The 21143-nt window shown below is 41.3% G+C and overlaps 1 protein-coding gene across 1 annotated transcript in view; it reads left to right on the top strand.

Moving 5' to 3' along the window:
* The first annotated feature begins 7177 nt into the window (after positions 1-7177).
* Positions 7178-21143, top strand: part of MTMR12 (myotubularin related protein 12) — a 38307-nt gene continuing 24341 nt past the window's right edge. The window contains exons 1-5 of the mRNA XM_064439595.1: positions 7178-7368; positions 15863-15917; positions 17137-17276; positions 19047-19119; positions 20362-20492. Coding sequence (XP_064295665.1) covers positions 7309-7368; positions 15863-15917; positions 17137-17276; positions 19047-19119; positions 20362-20492 — 459 coding nt within the window. The 5' untranslated portion in view covers positions 7178-7308. The remainder of the gene's footprint in view (positions 7369-15862; positions 15918-17136; positions 17277-19046; positions 19120-20361; positions 20493-21143) is intronic.

Here is a 21143-nt window from a genome sequence, read left to right as displayed (position 1 = left end):
ACTTTCCAAAGGCCCAGAGCTGCAAACCACAGCAATTCTGGAGATAAATGTTGCAGCAAATCAAAGACAGTTGGTAACAGGGAAGAATATATTGTTTTATGATATTTCTTTTACAAGATTTGGTACTTCTGCAAAGTTTGCTGCTTCAAAGAGAGGTTTGTCTCAGCCAAATAAAGGTTTACCTTGTTTAGGCAAAGGTCATTTTGGAGTCAGGGACAAAAACTGGAAGCTAGACCCAGCTTCTAGTCTCATGTTTGTGTTTTACCATTAGTTTCTGCTAAAGAGCATGTAGTTTTCCTTAAGGGGTAGGTTTATGCCTGTTTCTTAAATTATCTGGGCTGGAATTTTTAGTCACAGCAGCTGTATGGGAGCTGGGGATGACAGCATGCGCATTTATCTGGACGACTTCTGTCAATACCCAACATCCATGATTAGTGACTCACACATGCATTTTTCATTAGGAAATCAAAGCCAAGAGTATGTCAAGGGCCTGGGAGGCAAAGGAAAACAAGCACATGTTTTACTGCAGTCATGTGCTAGATACAATTTTCACTGCTAAAGGGAAAAACAGAAGACACAGGTTGCTGCTAGCAACAGCTTTAAGTCTTTATGTGTACTTCCCAAAGAGAAGAGGCTACTGTCTAGGCCTAATACAGAGTATTCCTCCCTACGGATACCCTGTGACTTGGAAGCTGGACAGTTCTCACTAGCTTCTCCCAGAGCAGGAGTCCTCATGCCCAGTAGGAAAAGTCCTTCAAAGGATGGCTTTTTAACTAGATGGATAAGATTCCCAGCTGGTGAAGAAGAGCTGGAAATCTTACCCAAGGACTTTCCATCCATATTTTATTTGGAGAAGTTATTGGGGTAGAAAGAATTGGAGCTGCCCAGTAACTCCAGCAAGGACCCCTTGGCAGGTTTTTTCACCACCCAGCTCAGGGACTGGCATCCAAATTTGGATCTGAATGTTGCTCTTTTCTTTCCTGGGATTCATTCCAAGACAGAAAAGTCAATTCAAGCTCTTTGATATCAGAAGGACCATATGGATATTTATCATTCTTGTTTTCTAAGAGCTCATGATCCTTAGCACCTCCCTTTGGATGGCAGGTTGAGAAGAGCTGAGGGTGAGAGGTGAGCCCTGATTTAACTGTGCCTCACATCCAGCCATGGCATAGGCTTTCTGCTGATAGGGATGGACTTTGGCTGGCCCCTTTGGGTGCTGTTAAGAAGTCTCCAGCCTGAAGTAATTTGGATTCACAGCTTTCTGGAGAATAAAAGGAAGAGGTTCACCACACAACAAAGAAGTCTGTGTGTCCATGAACAAGAGAGCTAAAAAGAGGTGTGGAACTTCCCTAGCTCCTATATTCTTGTTTCTGATACCCATACAGCCTTGGGTGAGCAGGCTCTTCTCCCATTTTTAGCTAAGAAAAGGAGGTGGTTTTGCTATTAGATGTGAGGTGCTTTGTTCCCTCAATCTGCACAGCTCTCATAGCAATACTTTGTTTTCCATCCTCAAGTTTAAAACATGTAATTCCCAGCTGTGTCTCTATGACTAAAGTACACACTCTGGTCCAGGGTGTGTTCTTGCTGGTTAATGCCTCTGTCTTTCTTTATTAGGTACTTGTACATCATTAAGTACTTATGTACTATGTCACACTTCATTATGTACTCCATAATTTAGTCTTGCACTCTTCTGCATTAATGTTTTGGCACCGTATGCCCCAAATGGCACATGAACCTTCCTAGTAAGTGGTGGGATGCCCCCATGGCCCCTTTCTGCAGACTTTTACTATCTACATTATCACTTGACCAAGACTTAAAATTTCAGTTTACTCATTAGCTCTGGAACATTCAGTAATTAGGGGATGGACACAAAATTGCAGTGGTCTCTATTGCTACCGCTGAAGGAACTGCTGTTTGCCATCTGAGTCATGGACTGGTCACGTGGGACTTCCCACATGGCCTTACTTAAGAAATAAAATACATCTCATCAACCACCTTCAGGGAGGAACAGGGCACACCGTGTTCCAGGACTGAGACGGGATGGTACGGTAGTCAGAGCCAGAGGTTTCAGCTGAGAAAAGCTGGTATAGAGCCGCTTTCCCTTTACTGGTGAACACTCACACAAAACCTCCCCAAAGAAATCAGGTTCTCACAACAATGAATAAAGTCTCTACTTAAAAACTTGAAACACACAATAGCATCAGTAAAGCAAGACCACTGCAACAAAGATAAAAGATAAAGAATTCATACAGGATAGGACTACACAATCGCTGACCACATACTTAGTAAATGAGAGGAAAACAAATGGTTATATTCCACAGCTCTAAATATTACCTTGGAGTTTACTATGAAGGTGCCAGACTGTTAAGGATGAAATCTGAACTGGGTTTGGAAACTGTTTCCCAGAGGACACCTGAAAGTACAGCAGATGAAAACTTCAATGTGAATCCAGTGCCAAAAGCATCGTCTTAGAGTACAGCCCTTCTTTTAGCTTCTTTTTTATATAGAATTGTCTTAATATGCATGAAGCTAACATACATGACTTTGAGTAGGAAATCATCTCAACCTGTGTAAAGCAAAAAATAGCTGCTGGCTGTTTACAGGCAGATTGATTTGCTGACCTTTCCCCAAAAGGGACATCACAGTACATTCCTCATTTCTGATTTTTTTCTTTGATAATTTCCAGTAATCTGACTTCCAGCTTAGGTTTATGCCTTGAACATTTCTTAAATACTGTTTTCAGCTACTTTAATGTGGCCTCATCCTGTTTAATATACTAAGCCCTAAACTGAGTTATTTAATTGAACAATACAAATAGGGAGTATGAGACCCAGCATGCACAGTCAATCTCTGTATATTCAGGGTAAATCCAACACTTTTGGGACACCTCCTACCTTCTGAGCACGCATGGCCACCTGTGAGGCTTTGGGAGGTGTCAGACTGACTATGCATATACTACAGAAATTTCCAGATTTCTACGCCCAAGGGCAATTGTTGTGGTAATGTCCAGGAAAGTGTAAAGCAAGAAAAATATTCAAATTCTACTCAGATAGCTTTTCTGGATAGAAAAAGAGGATTGGAAACCTTGACAAATGGTAATTGTGGAATTCTCTTTCCAGCTGCTACTTCAAAATCTTTACCTGTGTCACTGCTGGAAGTGGCATTAGTAAATGCCGCTAAAAGCAGTCTTCAGTCCTGGATCCAGCTGTGGTGTGGGTTCAAAGGGGGAGCACAGCTGCAGAGTCCTGCCAGTGGTTTACCACTCTGGAATAGAAGCTCTGCATGCATCTGTGCCTTTGGAGGTCTATGGTAGGACAAAGCCTTCCTTTATTTTCCTCAAAACGAAGAAATAGGGAGTAGAAATTTAGATGTAGGCATGCAAGCTTGCTCAACACTCAGGAATGGCTTTTAACACTTAATTCGATACACCTGCCCAACCTACACCAAAGTGCCCACAATACACAGTGACCTGCACCCCTGCGTATCAGAGCACCCTTGGGACTCCCCAAGGCACCAAGGTGTACAAAGCCCCAGGCTCAAAAAAGCTAAAATAGGGTATAAAGTCATAGTAATCTTTGCCAACTGCACTCCAGATATTGCCTAGGATAATGCCTTATTCAGGCTACTCATCTTCCATAGCCAAGGCAATCCTGATGAGGAGGACTGCCACAAAGGTAAATACGAGATACAACTTGTTGTAGTTAAGACAATCCCTGAAAGAAAACTCATAGGGAAGCTGTGAACAGCTCCTTTGTGGCTCCCCTCCATCAGCTGTTCACACCAAGCCTGGGCACAGCTGAGAATTCAGCCCAAAGGATTACTCAAATTTAGAGCACATAAGTTTTTTAAACAAAGTAAACTCTGTTCATGGGAAGAGCAGAGCTGGTCTGTGAGTTACTTTCCTGCAGACAGCTTTAAAGGTAAATAATGTGATTATATTTTTAGAAAGAATGCAAAATATCAGGCTGAAGTGGGGGCAGTGAAATGCCACATGTTCTTTACTTACCACAGACAAACTAGATCTTGACTTTTAAACGGTTTTACCCTTCTAAATTTGCATGACTGTCATTGACATACATCTAATTTGTAAGAGCTCATGATCCTTAGCACCTCCCTTTAGACAGCAGGTTGAGAAGAGCTGAGGGTGAGAGGTGAGCCCTGATTTAACTGTGCCTCACATCCAGCCATGGCATAGGCTTTCTGCTGATAGGGATGGACTTTGGCTGGCCCCTTTGGGTGCTGTTAAGAAGTCTCCAGCCTGAAGTAATTAGGATTCACAGCCTTACAGGAAAAAAATTAAATGACAGGATTTTATAAGCTTCTTTTTAAATTATTTTTTTTAATGGACAGAAAGTCATTGGCAGCATGGAACAAGACTTCCCATTTAGAATAAACATGGGGAGATGGATCCTGTTAATACACCATCCCAGGAACTTCAATTTGTTGCAGAAATTATTTTGTAAAAAGTCTTCCTTAGTGATAAGTATAATCCTGAATGGTACAACACTGAACCATCCTATTTCCTCATGGGAAGGGGATGAATCAGAAAAACACTACAAAGTAAAAATGCTCGAGGGAGGGGGTGAATGAAAATAACAGAAAAGTTAATATTTAAGTACATAAGTGAGAGGCAGTAGATGACTACAGGGGTGTGTAAAGACGTGGTGGCGAAGTGGAACCCTCCGAAAAGCCAACCTCAGCCTGGCCAAGCTGATTTCCTGAGGTGCCCTGAGCACTGGGCAGTCTCTTGAGGCTGTTTCTGAACAAAGAGTTTATTTGGTTACCCCCACTACCTTCAGAAGGACCCCTATTTCCCTCCACTGTCTGCAGGGGGAACGTAGTGAGATTAGGTGGCTAGGCTGAAGTTGGCATTTGTGAGTACTCCTCACAGGCGCTCAAGATTTTAAAAGAGAAAGGGAGAAGACTGCACAGAGGTCTTTCTGGGGAGAGGGAAGACAACCAAAGCCCTCCATGCTCTGTAATCTGTTGGGGCACAGCATCTGTGGGTTGCAGCTGGCCTTTTCAGATGCAAATCTATTTTTCTAAGGTAAATTAACTTGCATGTGCCATAGTCTTGTTTCACCCTTTCCAGAAAAAATGAACACACTGAATGATGAAGCAGGAATCCAAATCTGGACTTCAAAATCCAGGAAAAGCCCTTCAAATCTCTTCCGCATTGGGCTCAGCCTGGCACATTTGGCAGCCTGGGGAGCAAACCCCAGGAAGGAGCACTCCCTGTCCATCACCAGGGACAGGATAGGGACTATGTGGATATTTTGCTGATGCAGAACAGAGATTACATTCTGATTTTTGGGATGTAGGGCTTTTTTTGATGAGATGTTAAAGAATGAATTCCCATGTGCTATGTGGGAATTAAAGCTCCTTTTGCACTTCCCATTGGAGTTAAGACTCCGGCCTGGTGCCAAAACATCCCTTCCTCTGTAATATGTGCTATGCCAGTAAGCAGCTGCTTTTTGCCTTAGTCTGCTGTAAACTTCAGGGCATGCTTGGATGTAATCCTGCTGTTGCCACTGAAAATTCAGATGCTTTAAAAGATTGGGTTTTTTTTAAAGTGCTGTTCTCTTTCTTTGTGTATTTAATATGCTAGAAAGTATGGTGGTGCTGTCCCAATTTTCCCCTCACCCTAGATGTACACCAGTGTATCTCCCGGGCTGTACTTTTGACCTATGCAGCTGAGGTCAGATGCAATGTAAAAGAATGATGTGGAAGCAGTTTATGGGGTGAAACGTGAGAGCTCTTCTGCATGGGATCTCACACCAGAACAGCCTTTGTTGTAAAAGTACTAATGGAACCTAATCTCCGAGTTTTCTTTTTTTTTCAGGCAGAGGGTGATTCAGTCCAAAAGGCTTCTCATTACTTGAGTTTGAGACTCAAGGGAGAGGTAAATTTATTTCTGAATTAAAACAGTTACTCCATTTCATTTTACAAATGATGTCTTATGACTGCATGTACCACCTTTACTTTCTCCTTTAGTTTCCCTAGGTCTGGATTTGGAGCAATGTAAACAAAGTGAAGCATTACAACAAAGAGAGGGAGAGCGATATGAAAAGTGCTCAACATTAACATTTGAAGGACCTATTGATTTTCACGTCCTATGGTTTGTATGAAGTTTGTAAAGTATGTTTTATTTTTGTAAAATACTTCCAGAACGTCCGCTCTGTATGCAAATTGTCGCCTGGGTTACCATTCATCATTTAAATTGCTGGGTAGCCCTGCTGCATTGCCACAGGCAGTGCACAGTATTTACATTGTTCTGTATCTGCATGAAAGCTAAGCTTTTAAAAGTAACCTACACCCCAGGTAAAGCTGGTGTTTATTTACAGCCTTGATTATACAGTGTCCAGAGATGACATTCCAGGGAGGCTGTGGCTGTAACACTTTAACAGACATTGGGCAGAGGATTTCTTGGGGTCTGGGTCTATCAGGAGTCAGGTTTTAGAGGACTGCTAAAAATGTTAATGGCATTAAAATGCTGTTTTAATGGAGAGCCTGGTTTACGTAATTTTCCTTGCACATTTCCTGCCATAAGTAGAACTCAGCATCTCAATGCTTTGTTGAGATTTTACCGAACACTGAGTTTTCTTACAAGCCTGCACGGATGCCACACGGGCATTTTGCAGCTGAGTAAGAAACAGTGCGGGGGACAATTCAAACGAAGTGGCAACTCGAGCAAAGAGCAGGCGAGAGCCGGCAGTCCTCCAGCTATGCAAAAAAAGACGCGGTTACCCTGAAATGAAAAAAAGCAGCCGGCTCGCGCCGCGCACCGCACGCACAAGGGAGAGCCGAGCAGGACGGGCTGTGGTCACACGCAGGCGGCCGGCGGCGCGCAAGGCGGTGGGGACAAACCCGGCCGGGCGGCTGCGGCCCCACGGCCGCGCGGCTGCGAAGCGCCGAAACGCGGGCGCTCATCACCGGCACCGGCGCCCCCTCAGCGCCCGGTGCCGCGGGGCCCCGCGCCGCGCCCGCCGCCGGCCCCCACGCCCCGCCCGCCCGGGGCGGGCGGGACGGGCACCGGGAACAGAGTCCCCAGAGGTCGGGTCCGCGCTACGGCCACACCCCCACCTCCCCTCGCAGCCAATAAGAGGAGGGAAGCTATGACTGACAGCGGCTGTGTCCAGTGAGAGGGGGCGCGGCAGGCGGCGCCCTTGAAATGGCCGGCGGCGGGGCAGGCGAGCTGGGGTGGGGTCAGCTGTGTGCGCCGGATACCGCCACCCCGCCGAGGAGGATCCCGGGGAGCGGTGCTGCCGCCGGCCGGTGCCGCTGCGGGCTCCAGAGGCGGCCGGAGCCATGTTGGGTGGCGGCGCTAAGGCGACCAAGCCTTCCTTCGTGTCGTACATCAGCCCGGAGGTACGGGGCCGGCGGGGCTGGGCGCGGCCGCCCTGTGAGAGGGGGCGGTGGCGTGACGGAAGGGGCCGCGGGAGGTGCGGGCGGAGGGGCCGCGGGGCTACGGCGGCCACGTCCCGCGGGGCGGCGGCGGAGGGCAGCTGTAGGGGTGGCCCTCAGGGCGCCGCCGCGCGGGGGAGGGGTGCGTGTCCTGCCGTGCCGCCGCTCCCCCCGCACCTCTCCCGGGTCTGGCAGCGGGAGGTGCCGGCGGGGAGCTGTGGAGAGCTCCGTGAGGCGGGAATGTGGCCGGAGCGGGGCTGGGGCGAGTGCGGTTCGGTGTGCCGCCTCGGGGATCGGGCGGCCGGTGCCTCGAAGGTGCTTCCCCGAGACCGGGGAGGGGGAAACGTGTTGCTGGTTCCTTCCTGAGAAACCTTAAAAAAAAAAAAATGTAGTTGGTTGGTCAGTTTGAAGCTGATTGTTTTTCTGGTGCTTCACTTGAATTGTTTTTTGTAAGCAGCGGCCAGATGTCACTGTGACTGTTGAGCTTGCAAGGTGGGACTTTCCAAACCTGTTTTTCTTAACGTGCCTCAGTATAACCTCACGCCCACTCTGCGCTCTCTCTTTGCAAACCCCTCCTGGCAGTCTGTCGCTGCACAGCCCTGGGTCTTCCTTAACAGCCCGATGTTGAACTCCTGGCTGTGCATATCCTTCGTATTGTTCTTCCTGTTGTCCTTTCACTTAATCATTGAAACTTCTGTTGGCGGTTTGGTTGAAGAGGCTTTAGACTCCATTTACTGAGGTCACGTTGTTAGTGCATGGTAGTAGGTTGGTATAGTTTTAAGTATTCCTTCATTCTTATTTGCAGTAAGCAGCTGTTTTCTAGGAAGACCAACCTTTGTGAAAACTAGCTATTTGTGGGTTTGGGCTTTTTCCCCCCTCGCCACAGTTCTTTGTAATCTGCATCAAACTTTTTGTTTTTGATTGTGCAGTTCCCTTGATAGACAAAAATGTCTTCCTTAAGAAGCTATCTGGTTAATTACTATAGAGTTTTTCACTGATAGGACCCTTGAGAATCGTCTGGTTTTATTTTTCACTGAATCTGAAATAACAATGTAGGTATTAGTAAATGTATTAGTTATGTAGCAAATTACAGTTTAAGTCAACTGTGCTGTTTAAAACTTACATCCTTATTTTGTAGTAGCAACTCCGTTTTTAGATGTTGTTTAGCCCTGGTGACTTGTAGTTTTATCAGCTTACTTTACAAGCTGTCTATCTTCCTTGTATTTCCCAGGGAAATGGAGGTATTTTATTGCCCAGAGAGGTGGCTGATGCCCCGTCCCTGGAGACATTCAAGGTCAGGTTGGACGGGGCTCTGAGCAACCTGATTGAGTTGAAGATGTCCCTGCCCATTGCTGGGGAGTTGGATTAGTTGACCTATAAAGGTCCCTTCCAACCCAAACTGTTCCACGATCTCTGGGTGACATCAGTCTTTCACCTTAGGAAAGTATGTTGTACAAATATGTTAAAAAGTATGTGCTCAGGGTACTGAGTTTTGTGAAGGTAAGAATTTCACTTACTGGACTTTCTGAAAGAGGCTTCACCGTTTAAACAAGGATCCTGGATGATTAAACCTCGCTGGAAAAAACGGCCAGTGGGAAAAGGTACAAATCTATATATGTAGGCCAGTAAGATACCAAATATCAAAAAGTCCTTTCACATGATTATAACTACAGTAATGTAACTCTTCAAATACCATCCTGATGGCTGCAGGAAGAATAACAAAGGTATTTAATATTGGAAGATGAAGCTCTTGATGAAATATCCTGATGGACCAGAGCTTGCAGTGATTTACTCTTTATTTATCCATGCTGCTTTTAGCCATCTCCTTGATGTACTTAAATGTAAGAATTTCTTGGGCCCTTGCAGCAGAAGCTTTGAAATATAGACCTGACTTCTGCCACAGAATTGGTGTCTCTTTTGCAGCTTCAAAAGATTGGTGAAACGAAGGTCTGATTCCAGTAGCAAGTAAAGCAAGTTTAACTCTTTGCTCTGTTGGGTATTGCTGTCTTTTTGGCAGCCTATATCCACCTTAATGGAATGGTTACACAGGAAGCTGAAGACTTTAGTAGCTTTTACAAGGATTTAAAGTACTTAATAAAACTTTAGATATATGATGAAGCCTGTGAATCTGTTTGGGCACCTGGAAAAAGCATGTTGATTAGACATCCTAAAATAAGCAGAAGTGAGCATGCCGCAAGGAACTGTATTCCCTATGTACATGAGAAAAATAACTTTCTGAACACAAATTTCATGTACCTGTTAAATTTTGTGTAGTTGAGTTTTAAAATTGGGGTTAGACTGATAAAACAGTGGAAATACCTCAATCCCTCTAATGAGGAAAATAGTTTCATTAATTGGGAACTTTCCTTTCATTAAGGTAGTGCAAGTGCTATGCTAGGGCAGACTAATATCCTGTCCTTTTCAGTATCAGGTGACTGGGGGAAGAGTATAGGACACAGGTATGTTCAGTGTGATGCTTCCTCTAGTAAGACCTGTCAAAAGGTGGGAAAGAGCAGTTCAGGGACTTCTTGAGCTTGAGTACATCTAGAGGTTACATCTAGATAGCATTTGAGTTAATGATGGACTTGCCTGTGAACTTACGGAGCCATGCCTTGAAACTGTGCTTGTCCTTGTTTGCCTGGAAAGTTGTTTGAGACCTTAAGCTGCTGCTTCTAAGTTAGGGCAGCCCTACAGTAAGTAAATGCAACAAGCACAGCTCGATTTTGCTCTATCCCTAGCTCGTTTAGTCCATGCTCAGATACCTGAGGGACATGCTAGGTAATGTTTAGAAAAATAAAATGAAGGTAGCTTTAAACTGCTTTTGGAGTTTGTCTGAATATGAGCAGAAGAAACAGGAACTGTTTTTGTGTTAATAATAAATGGCAAGATAGAAGTGAACAGAAAATTATGTTTATTTAAAGGAACAGAAGTTATTTCTGCTGTGAAACCCCAGAATGTCTAGAAGAGCAGCCCTTTTGATATCTGACGTATAACCCTAGTTATGCTCTGCTACATGGAACCACAGATCAATCAATGGTCTGTTGAGAGTGAGACTGTAGGATGTTGATATTAATGACATACTTCCCCTCAGGACAAACTTGGCTACCCTGCAGGAAATGGGGTGAATACTAGGGTATAAAGTCAATGTTTTGACATGTCTGATCATAGACCAGGAATATTTGTCTATGGAGACATAGGAACAAGAACCAGTGAATTACTTCATGATTTCTAACTCTAATATTTTGAAACTGAAAACATTTACAAGGCTAACAAGGTGGATCATATTTTCCTTAAGTCTTATTTTGAATAGAAATGTAGATATTAAACTTGGTTTGAAGCTTAATGTTATTTTTTGTGCATGCATTTTAAAAGTTAAATCCTTCATATTAATTCTTGTAGAGTATTAGTTCTTGTATTAGCCCTTAAACTTTTAAGAGTTTGCTCTGCTTTATTCTGCTTGTCCCTGAAATCTGGAATGCGCCTCAGGCTGCTGAGTTGTGAGGGTAACTTTTATATCTCTTGTGCTTTGTCTCTGAGATCGTGCATTGCTGTTATCTCATAACCACTACGAATACTTGTTGCTTGTGAATCTTGGTACAAGGTTGTGTGTTCTGTAGTGATTGCTTTTAAAACAGTATGGTGCTCCTTCAAAATTGGAGTGATGGAATTGAAGAGTGGTGTAAGGAATAGGAGTTACTAAAAGTGGACAGCTGTGCTCTGGGCTGACGTGGGGGAAGCCGGGCGTTGAAGTCAGAGGAGATGGACAGGACAATGTAAGGAAAGAGGAAAGGATAAAAGATGAAATGGACATGGAAAACATGCTCTATGATCTAACAGGCTATTAGATAATGGAGCTGTGAAAGGAAGGAAAATGGGCGTTTAGAGATTGTTTTCAGCACTGTTATTTAGTTAAAGTATCTCCTCTGGACTGTAGTGGCATACAATGTAGGATTAGGCTTGTTTGACCAAGAAGTTGTATTTCAGAAAATACCAAGTATGTATTCTGGTTCATTTCTGAATACAAAGTGCATGCTAAGCATGTGTACAGGTATTTATTTCCTCTTTTGCATGAAATTCCAGTGGAACTGTTAGACATAAGTTTGATTTATTTTACTTAGGAACACTGTATTCACCTGTTGGAGCACCACAACTAACTTGCAAATATCCAGTATACAGTTCGACTTTTACAACTGGCAAAGATAAATATATATTTAAGAAAGCTATCTCAGACCTCTTAGTCTTTTACTGAAGTATAAGTAAATAAGAAAAAATGGATGTTCACAGCAAACCTCACCTTGATGTAGAGCTTTCCTGTAGAGACATTACTTGTGGAAAACTATATCATAACATTAAAATATCTTATGTTCTCACAGCACTATTATTTGCTGTCAGCCTTGAAAGGATATATGTTTCAGCCAGCGCTCTAAAACCCTGGAAGTGATAACTGCTTCCTTCATTACTTGAATCTAATAAACAATGTTCTTCCCAATATCTTTACTAAAAATATTGTTTTCTGTTGTTGGGATTGCCTCTAGCACAGATGTCCACTGGCTATGGATAAACAGAAATGTTACCATGAGGAAAGGTAGGTTCAGAGCTTACAGCATATACTCTACAGCAGCAGACTGTGAGCAACATCCAGTATCAATAGGGCTATATATGTATTTTGCAACACTGATTAAAAAAATAAATCAAAATTCTCTGACAAGATCAGAGTAATCTGGATTCTGACATTTTTACTCATTTTCTGGCCACAGGTGATTACCTCCCTGTGGGGTGGAAGGCAAGGAATTGCTCTCAGTTGTGGTGAGGCTCTAGGACACAAAGCTGGAATCGTTAGAGATCCCTCTCCTGCCCTAACTGTTAGGACCCTGTTAATATAGCATAACTGCTACTTGACCTTACTGCTTAGAAATTGACACTGCCTCACATGCTGTGGCTCTTCTATGCTTCAGCACTTGGGGAAGACCTGTGTTCCCAGACACACTTGCGGGATATATTTTAGCCCCTTTAAATGTATTTTGGGGGGAGAGATGAATGTAGTCCCTGGGTATTGCAGACTGTGCAGTTGTTCCCTATACTTGGGTAAAAACCAAGAAGAAGGGAAGAAGAGGTGAGCCTTTCCTTAGGATAAACAGTCTCTCTATTGTGCTGTCCCCCGCTATTGAAGCAGAGAATATGCGAGGAGCATGGTATCTCTTTTCCCTGGCACCTCATGCTTTCATAGTCCTATCAGCTGAAGTTGGCTTGAACTATCAAGAAGGATGATGTGTTATGTATTAGTATGGTGTGACATGTCAGTCTGCGGTTTTGGTATGGTCTGGTACTCTGTACTGTTATAATTGATAATTTTGGGGTGTTGCTGTATTGCCTACCACTGTTTACTCTCATAATCTGGGAAAAGGAGTGTAGCACAAGATAAGTGCATAGGTGGGAAGCATCTCTGAGTAAGAAGTTTCTAAAACCTTCAGCAAAGCTTTGGTCTTTGTTTCTGTAATTTCTGAGGCAATCCGAAGTTAACTTTCCTCATTTGCATGGTGTCCTGAGGGTATCTGCTTTTAGCTATTGCTGGTAGTAGGGTTTCCTGTGTTATATCTTAAGAAGTGCCAAGATACTCCTTGGGGCATTCAGAATGGGGAAGCTACAGATGAAGGATCTATCTAGAGGTGTGTGTGGGTTTCAGTGGTCATATATGGAAACTGCTTGCATGCTTAACTTCAACAGATGGTCAGAGGGTGAAGTTTCCTGAGGTCTGAGTGGATTTAGTATCTTGTGGAAAGGGAGAGTCTTGCTTCTGCTACTTCCCTTTCTTTAGTTTCTGTGCTCACCTGACCTATTGATGAGCCAGTTCTGCTAATAGGCAGTAACAACAAAACCAAATGTAGCACAAGTATAGACTTCCCAGCTGATCTTATGAACCACATTACCTCACTATGTAGTCAGACAAACCCAGGGATAAAAGGAGTGGGTGGGTGAATATGAACTGTATGACTGATTAAAGGGGTGTTGAGGAACATGCATTTTAGTGTCAGGAGGCTCTAAAGTGAGGACTAAGACTGTTCCCCCAAAACTGAAACCTGTTAGAAAAATAAAATTGAAACAGAATGGATATAGAGCTAAACTTAAGGGTTTGTACGCAACTTTAACTGACTTACGGTGAGTTAATAACTTTTCTTCATAAACATCTTTGCCTTCTCTCTTGAGAGAGCAAATGCAAAATATGACATTAGAATTTAATGTATTTTAATATCCTCCATTGGAAAATGAGTCCAGCAGTATGGATTCTTCAGCAATGTTCATGGCTTGGATTCTAGCTATCCCTAGTGTATATGTATATGTATATATATATATGTGTATATGTACATATGTATATGTAAAAACTGCCTTTAAAATATTTATGATTTTACTACAGGAATATAGATACCGACTTTCAAATAGAACTCTTCTGGAGGCTCAGCTCTTGGAAGCTGTTGTATATTATAGGAGTTCTGCCTATAGTAAGAAAACGGAAGAGTAAAACTGGAGTTTAGAAGCCAATTTCAGTGTTTGACTGAGGTCGCTATACTACTGGGATACTATGTAATTAAAATTCTGATTCCTTTCAGAATATAACCAATTTACCTTGTAACCAAACCCCAAACCACTTGTTCAAAATTATTTGCCTCTGTGATGCCTGTTAAAAAAGCTTCTACATTTTAACAAATGTGTAAGCTCAAAGAACTTCTTTAGGGTCAAATTGGTTTTTTTTTTGCTCAGGTCTTATCTGCCAACACTAGTATAACACTGGTACTCATAGCAATAAGTATGAACGCTCAATGAGTGTGTATACATGAGCAGCAGTTATTACATGCCTTATATCTCCCAAAATAAAAGTTACTGGGAAAACACCTAGTTAGTATACTGCTTTACTGTTCTGTAGCAGTGATTGTTGGCATATGGTTTGTGAGCAAACAGTGTTGCTTTTGGTTGCACGCAAATAGTGGTAGTAGAAGGCACAGCTATAAAGGCACTATTAAACCCAAAGTTTAGCTTAGAGCTACCAGTGGTGAAGAGACAACATTGGGAAAATGTGTATGCATTTCTTCTCTGAATGCAGCAGTGTTCAGCTTGAGCCATGTTTGCATAGTAACTTATTTAGCTGCCAAGAGTGAACTTTGGTTAAAATTTACTTGTACAACATCCAGGCTTAGATGTCAAAGGCAGCAAATTGTGTGTTGTTTTCTGCATTAATGCCCAGCTGTTGTTAGATTTCTGTCTTCACACCACCACCACTTATTTTATAACCTTTGCCTCTTTTCGACCTGACTTCAGTAGCTTCTGTTTTCATGATGTGGTTTCCTGATGGTTTTAGTTTTGCTATGCAGCCTTCAAGCTTTGTTTTGGGTCTTAGGAGTGTTGAGAGCAAGTGTTTATATGAATGGCAAAGGCGAATTATTTTTATGCTCTCAAGGGCTTTTGTTTCTCTGTATTTAATCCAGCAAAACCATTATTGCTTATGTCTCCTTTAGATTGCTTGCCTTGATTTGCATTATCTGACTCTGGATGCTGGTGACAAACTAAAATTAGCCTGCTTACTGCTGTGGCCCGGGGGGGCTGTGGGGTGGGTCCAGTTAACTAATAATTTTCCAGAAAGACTCTGATGATTGTGAAGTGATTCGGACTCAGAGGAGGAAGTCCTGAACTGGCTGAGCAGGAAGGGTGTAGCATGTCCTCTAGTTTAATAGTATCTCAGCTGGACGTTTTAGCCCAACTGTCAGTGTCGCAAGGCTAGAATAAGTGATACTGAGAATTTAATAGGTTTGTTTTGAGCAAATTGGGTTCAAACTAAAGGATATCCTGTGACTGGTTTTACTTCTTGGCTTTGATATTCTGAAATCCCTTTCCCTATAATCTCGGTAGTACTGTTTAAGAAACTTTCGTACTTTGATTGCAATAATACATGCAAGAAAATCAGAAACAGATAGTGAAGGATGAAGCTTGCAAAACCGTGAAGGGTACATTAGAAACAAATATTAAGTCATACATGGAAAAGCTTATGAACGAACTCTGGGAGATAAAATAAAAGTAAAAGCTTGGAGAAACTAGTATTGTTCTTGTTGGGTTTTTTGCACTTCACAGGACAGACCAAGAATCTGGCTGAGAGAACTTAAAAAGTATTGGTAATGCTTTATCTGTCTGTTACTTATACAAATTATTCACTTCCTTTTTTTGTCCACAACTGCATGTAACTGACACTGTGGGTATCGAACCACTGACTTAATTATTTAGCTAGCAGACTGCTGACCTGTAGTGGAAGGAGCACATGGCAAACTTATTCTTCTTAATTTAGGAAGTTTTCTTCTTAATTTTAATTTTCCTGTTTGCTAGAATGTGAGAAGTTTAAGAGGGAGGGTGCTGTTGACAGTGTGTGTTGAAGGTACTATCTTTACAAAGTAATAATTACTCTTTCTCTCTTTAGGAAATACACATAAAGGAACCCATAGAAAAGGAAGTAAATCCTTACTTATTACCAGGTAACTTTTGTATATTGTATTATTAGAATTAAATAAATTAATAATGTAAACAATATTTAAATATTCCCATCTCTGCAGCAAACACTCATGTGACATCAGTGTCCCAAGTAGTAAAATTAAGGGTTTGGTTTAACAACCCACACGGGTTGAAAAGTTTTAAATATCTGTATCTTCATTGGTTGTTGAAAAACTCTACTACATACAAATTTCAATTTTTATACAGTGTCTTCAGATAAGGTGCATATGGAGAGCTGTCTATACTTCAGTTTGCCATTTCTTAGAAGATAAATTTGGGTGTTTTTTGTTTGGGAACAGAAGACCAAGAACTAGTGGAAACTTACTTTTAGTTGCTTTGCTTCTACTATGAGTTATGTAGGCCTTTTTGTTACCTCATTCACTGTTATGATTTTTTTATTTACAATCGTTTCTTTTTGAAAAATGTTTTCCAAGATCAGGAAAGATTATTTTACTGAGATAAAATACAAGCAAAAGCTTGGAATAAACTGGTAATGTTCTTGTTGGGTTTTCTGCATTTCATAGGAAAGACCCAGAGTCTGGCAGATTATACCTATTAAAACATGTTTTTACTTTCTTAAACTTGAAGTTCAGTTCCTGCTAACTTTCATATTAGAACTTCATTGACCATTATTTATGCAAACTTGTGTTTGAGAACTATAAAATACTCTGGGACCTGTAAAATATGCAACATCTCCTGTCAAAGCTATGAAAAATTAACTGTAGTGAACTTGAAAAATCAACTCAAATGTTTCAGCATTCTTAGAGTTTAGCAGTAAGGAAAACTGAAACAGTTTTCTGCTTGTTTATTGACTCTATTAACTACTCTTTGGTGGGCTTTGGTTTTTTTTCCAAGTACACACTCATATGGTTGCTCTTTCCAACTCCACATGCTGTTCCCCTACTTCATAGAGTCAGCCATGATACAGGTACTTCTGGTTACAGAGCTCCTAAACATGCGCAGTTGAACAGTGTTCAGTCCATCTTGAGTATTGTTAATAACCTGGAAGGCTTTCAATGTACTGATTCCAGGAGGTGCCTCTTAGTGTTTTTGCGTAACAGTGATAAAATATCTTCAGGCCTACAGTTATGAGAAGCTGTTCAGGGAAGCTGTTCAGGAAGTTAATGCTGAGTTTAAGATAACAGTTGAAATATTTCAATTACAAATGTCAGTTATGTTGCATATCAGTGTTTCTTTATACAGGTGAACTGCTGCTTTGCGAGGCAAGCACAGTATACAAGTATATACAAGAAGATGGGTCAAATCGAGGCACCTATGGGAAACTTGTGTGCACAAACTTCAAGATTGCTTTCCTTGAAGACGATTCTGCTTCAGATCATAATGTAGGAAGACAAGTCTTCTAATTATGACCAAACAGGATCTGAAGATATACAGTGTCTCTGACATCGTGTCTTACCCTTACATAAGGATACAGAATGAGTATAGATTTATAAGTCTTAATGGCTGCAGGCTAATTTTAATCAGTCTCCATCTGCTTGGTCTATACAGATCCATCCTCAAGCTCTAATGACTATTTAAGTAAAAATGGTGCAAGCCTGTATGTGGACATGTCCGTTAGACATAGTTTATAACTCTTTGTGTCTTGTGAGTTGGTAATTTTGTGAAGCTCAAGTTAAAAGAATGAATTGCCTTGAAAATTAAATAGTTTGTTTGAACCTGATTTCTGACTGCTTGTCTAGTGGCAATTGCAGAAGTGTTAATGTCAAACATACTTCTAATGTTGTGCAACATATTTCTGACTTGTTGCCCAAAGTCATCTACAGAACCATTTCAGGGCTGCACAAGACTGAGTAAGCTGATATTCAGTGGAAATGCTCTAGATAATTGTTTGTGTGGCTCAGTAAGGCTTCAATTATTCAATTCAAAGTCAGGTGTTGACAGCAAAGATTTAAAAAACTCGTACTATTGAGCTGGCAAATATTAAAAAAGCTAAAAAGTCCCCAAATCTTAGAAATTAGTTGAATCCTGTTTCCTTTGGTTTAGGTGCTCAAATTGAGCTGCCAAAGGGGAGTGGTAACACCACACCTTTTTTGTTGTGCTTAAGCATCTAAAATGGTCTGGCCCATTTAGGTGATAAAAGTGAAGGAGAGCCTAGTTAATGGCTCTTGACTGCCAGGTGATCTTGGTGTTAAAGAAGAATATGATTTGATGCATGTTGGCTGGAATTGGAAGTTTCTTCGGTGAAATTTCAGGGAGTTTAAATATTAAATGAAAGCTTCTTCAGCAAAATACAGCTTTTTGGACCTTCCGGAATTGGGACAAGGCTGCAGAGCACAGATCACATGAGATTTACGCTAAAGTTTATAGTGACCATGCTAATTTCTTTTCCATCACTAGCTTTAAATCTTGGGGTTACAACGTGCCAAGTCAACTATATTTCTCTTAGCAGAAGTTAGGTATTAGCCACCTGATTCAGAGTAGTGCAGACCTGGAAATAACTGGAGTGAGGTTAACTCTGTTCACAGTTCTCTTAATGTAAAACGTAATTTGCTGATGTGGTGTAGATCAGCCTTCTGGTGGTAATATTTAAGATAACAACATTTAATTGTAGCCTCACTTAAATGCGAAAAGCAAGGGAGCCCCAAAACACTTCAAGCCTGGCAAAACAGTAGATAAGAGAATTGGCTTGTGTGTCTTCATTTTACCCAGTGAAAAACCTCGCTGTTATGTTGGAATATGCTTGGGATACTACTTCTTTTAAGAGACTTTCTATTTCCTGCCAGGTTCCCATAGCAAGGAAACACCATAAAAGGGCTTGGATTACATCAAGTTACTGTGTTTCCTGTTTACTGCCATGATTCTAGTTTGAAAAGTGACTCTCAGTAGAAATGCATGCATTGAAGCTATTTGAAAAGTAAAAACTCTATCTACATTTCAAGCATGGTTGACATTTAAATAAAACTGGATCTGCAGTTTATAAACTATGCCTGTGCAACCTGCATCCATCTGTATAAGTGTTCTTCAGAGTTTCACCTTACACAGCTTATAAGAAGTAATGCTGATATTAAAATAGGTAGTGAATACATCCTTTACTTGTGAGAAGGTGCTACTGCTTAGTAGTGTGATTTCTAAAAATTCTTTTCTTGTTCTAGGAGCCACAATTTAAGAATAAGATCGTAGGAGAAAATGACATAACCCTGCAATGTGTAGACCAAATCTACGGAGGTAGGTCAGGTTTCTCCTCTTGGTTTAACGTGTGCCACACTTCCCAGTCTCTTACAGTGCTGGTGCTCTTTTGTCTGTACACATACATCCTTTCTAGAAGATAGAGTTGTCACTTTGGAAACTAGGATTGGGTAGTCTGGCAAAACCATCTGCAATTATAGTCAATGATGAAATGACAGATAAGAGATCTATCAGAATCTAATCTTATCCCTCAAGCTTGTCAAAGCTACATTTTGGTTAATTTTCTTGCTGGGACAGACAGAACAATTCCTTCAAATGCCATGATTCAGAGCAAAGAAGAGCATACTGTGAAAAGTGTCTGATTAAGATTGGTGCACAAGGATATTCCAGTGTATTAACTATTTCTATAAATATGAAGGTATTCACTTCATTTCAGCAATAGCACTGCAGAGCAGTACAGGTACCAAATTGCCAAACAATAACTTTTGTTTGTGTAAGGGAACTTTGTTTTATGATATTCATGATGTCTTCAAAATATCAAAGGAGCTAGAAAACCTCACTTTCTATTAAGTACAATCATGAGTGTTGCAACAGGGCTTAAGGAGATGCCTGTATTGCTAAAAAGGTAAATGAGAATGGGGCTGGTCATTTGTAAGTAGTAGGGAAGGCTTCATTGAGAAGCCTGACTTTGGACTAATGTTAGAGTATTCAGAGTATTTATGAATGGTGGTGTGGATTCATGAAGAGTGGACCGGGGGAGACTAGTGGAGTGTGGTTTTAGTTTCATATAAAATGGCCTAGCTGGCAGCACCTGAAGCTGTGAAATGATACATCCTCAAACAGAACTGAACAAAGGGCTCTCTTGAGGGATTTATGGTAGGTAAAAAAAAAAATTTTTTTAGGAACTTAGAATTCTGTCTCAGTTGTTTGGGGACTTTCCATCAGGCAAAACTGCTAAATTGTTCTTTATGCATCTCAAAACTTTGAACTTCGTGTGAAGTCAGAAGGTGAACAGAAATAATCACTGAGCAGCTGGCCTGCTGCAAGTTTGGTTTCTACCTTGCAGTAAGTAGTTTGACTGGGTAAATAAAACAACAACAAAAAACCAAACCAAAAAAGTTGAGTGTATTAGCACAAGAGCTTCCCAGTCTGTAGGATCCTTGTTTTGACTTGCTAAATCTTGGGCTTGTGTTAGTTTCTTAAGAATTTTGAAAGTTAAGCATGATAGCTTTATCAACTGATGGCAAAGTTCTTTTTAAGTTAGACCTTTTGATTTTGCAGTTTATGATGAAAAAAAGAAACTTCTAACTGGACAACTGAGAAAATATCCGGAGAAGCTAATTATCTACTGTAAGGACCTTAGAGTATTTAATTTCTGCCTGAGATACACAAAAGAAGAGGAAGTGAAAAGAGTAAGTATAGCAGTTTAATTTGTTTTCCTTTAAGCTTAGCATTGGGTGTTTAGTTGGGGATGAGGGAAGGATGAAATTCACCCTGAAAGATCCCTTAAACTTGAAGTGTTTTCTGATCATTCCCAATTGAGAGAAAGTAAGATTGATTTCTAGCTAGCCTCACTTATTAAACATCATTATGTATAGCAGTTGAAAAGATCAGATTCACTGGCTCTTTGAATAAGACTGGAGCTTGAGAGTACTACATGAAATTAGCTTCAGCTCAGGCAAACATGCAAAGCTCTTCTGGTTATGACACAATTTTATTACATGTTAGATTTCAGCTTTTTTCATATGAAACTAGTTATTTTCCTGATAACTTGGGTCCTTTTGACACGTTAATTTGAACTCCAAACTACAAACCTGCTACCTGTATTTAAATAATGAGTAATTCTGGAAGTTGAACAGATATAATACTTTTAAGCCAAGTGTCATGGTTTAACCTGGCAGGCAGCTAAACATCACACAGCTGCTCGCTCGCTTCCCCCACTGGCACGGGGGAGAGAATCTGAGGATTAAAAGTGAGAAAACTGGTGGGTTCAGATAAAGACAGTTTAGTAAGTAAAGCAAAAGCTACACATGCAAGAGAAGCAAAACATGGAATTCATCAAC

Source organism: Phalacrocorax carbo, chromosome Z, assembly GCF_963921805.1.
Source record: "Phalacrocorax carbo chromosome Z, bPhaCar2.1, whole genome shotgun sequence".
In the NCBI taxonomy this organism is placed as follows: Eukaryota; Metazoa; Chordata; class Aves; order Suliformes; family Phalacrocoracidae; genus Phalacrocorax; species Phalacrocorax carbo.
This window is presented reverse-complemented; position numbering and strand designations above follow the sequence as displayed.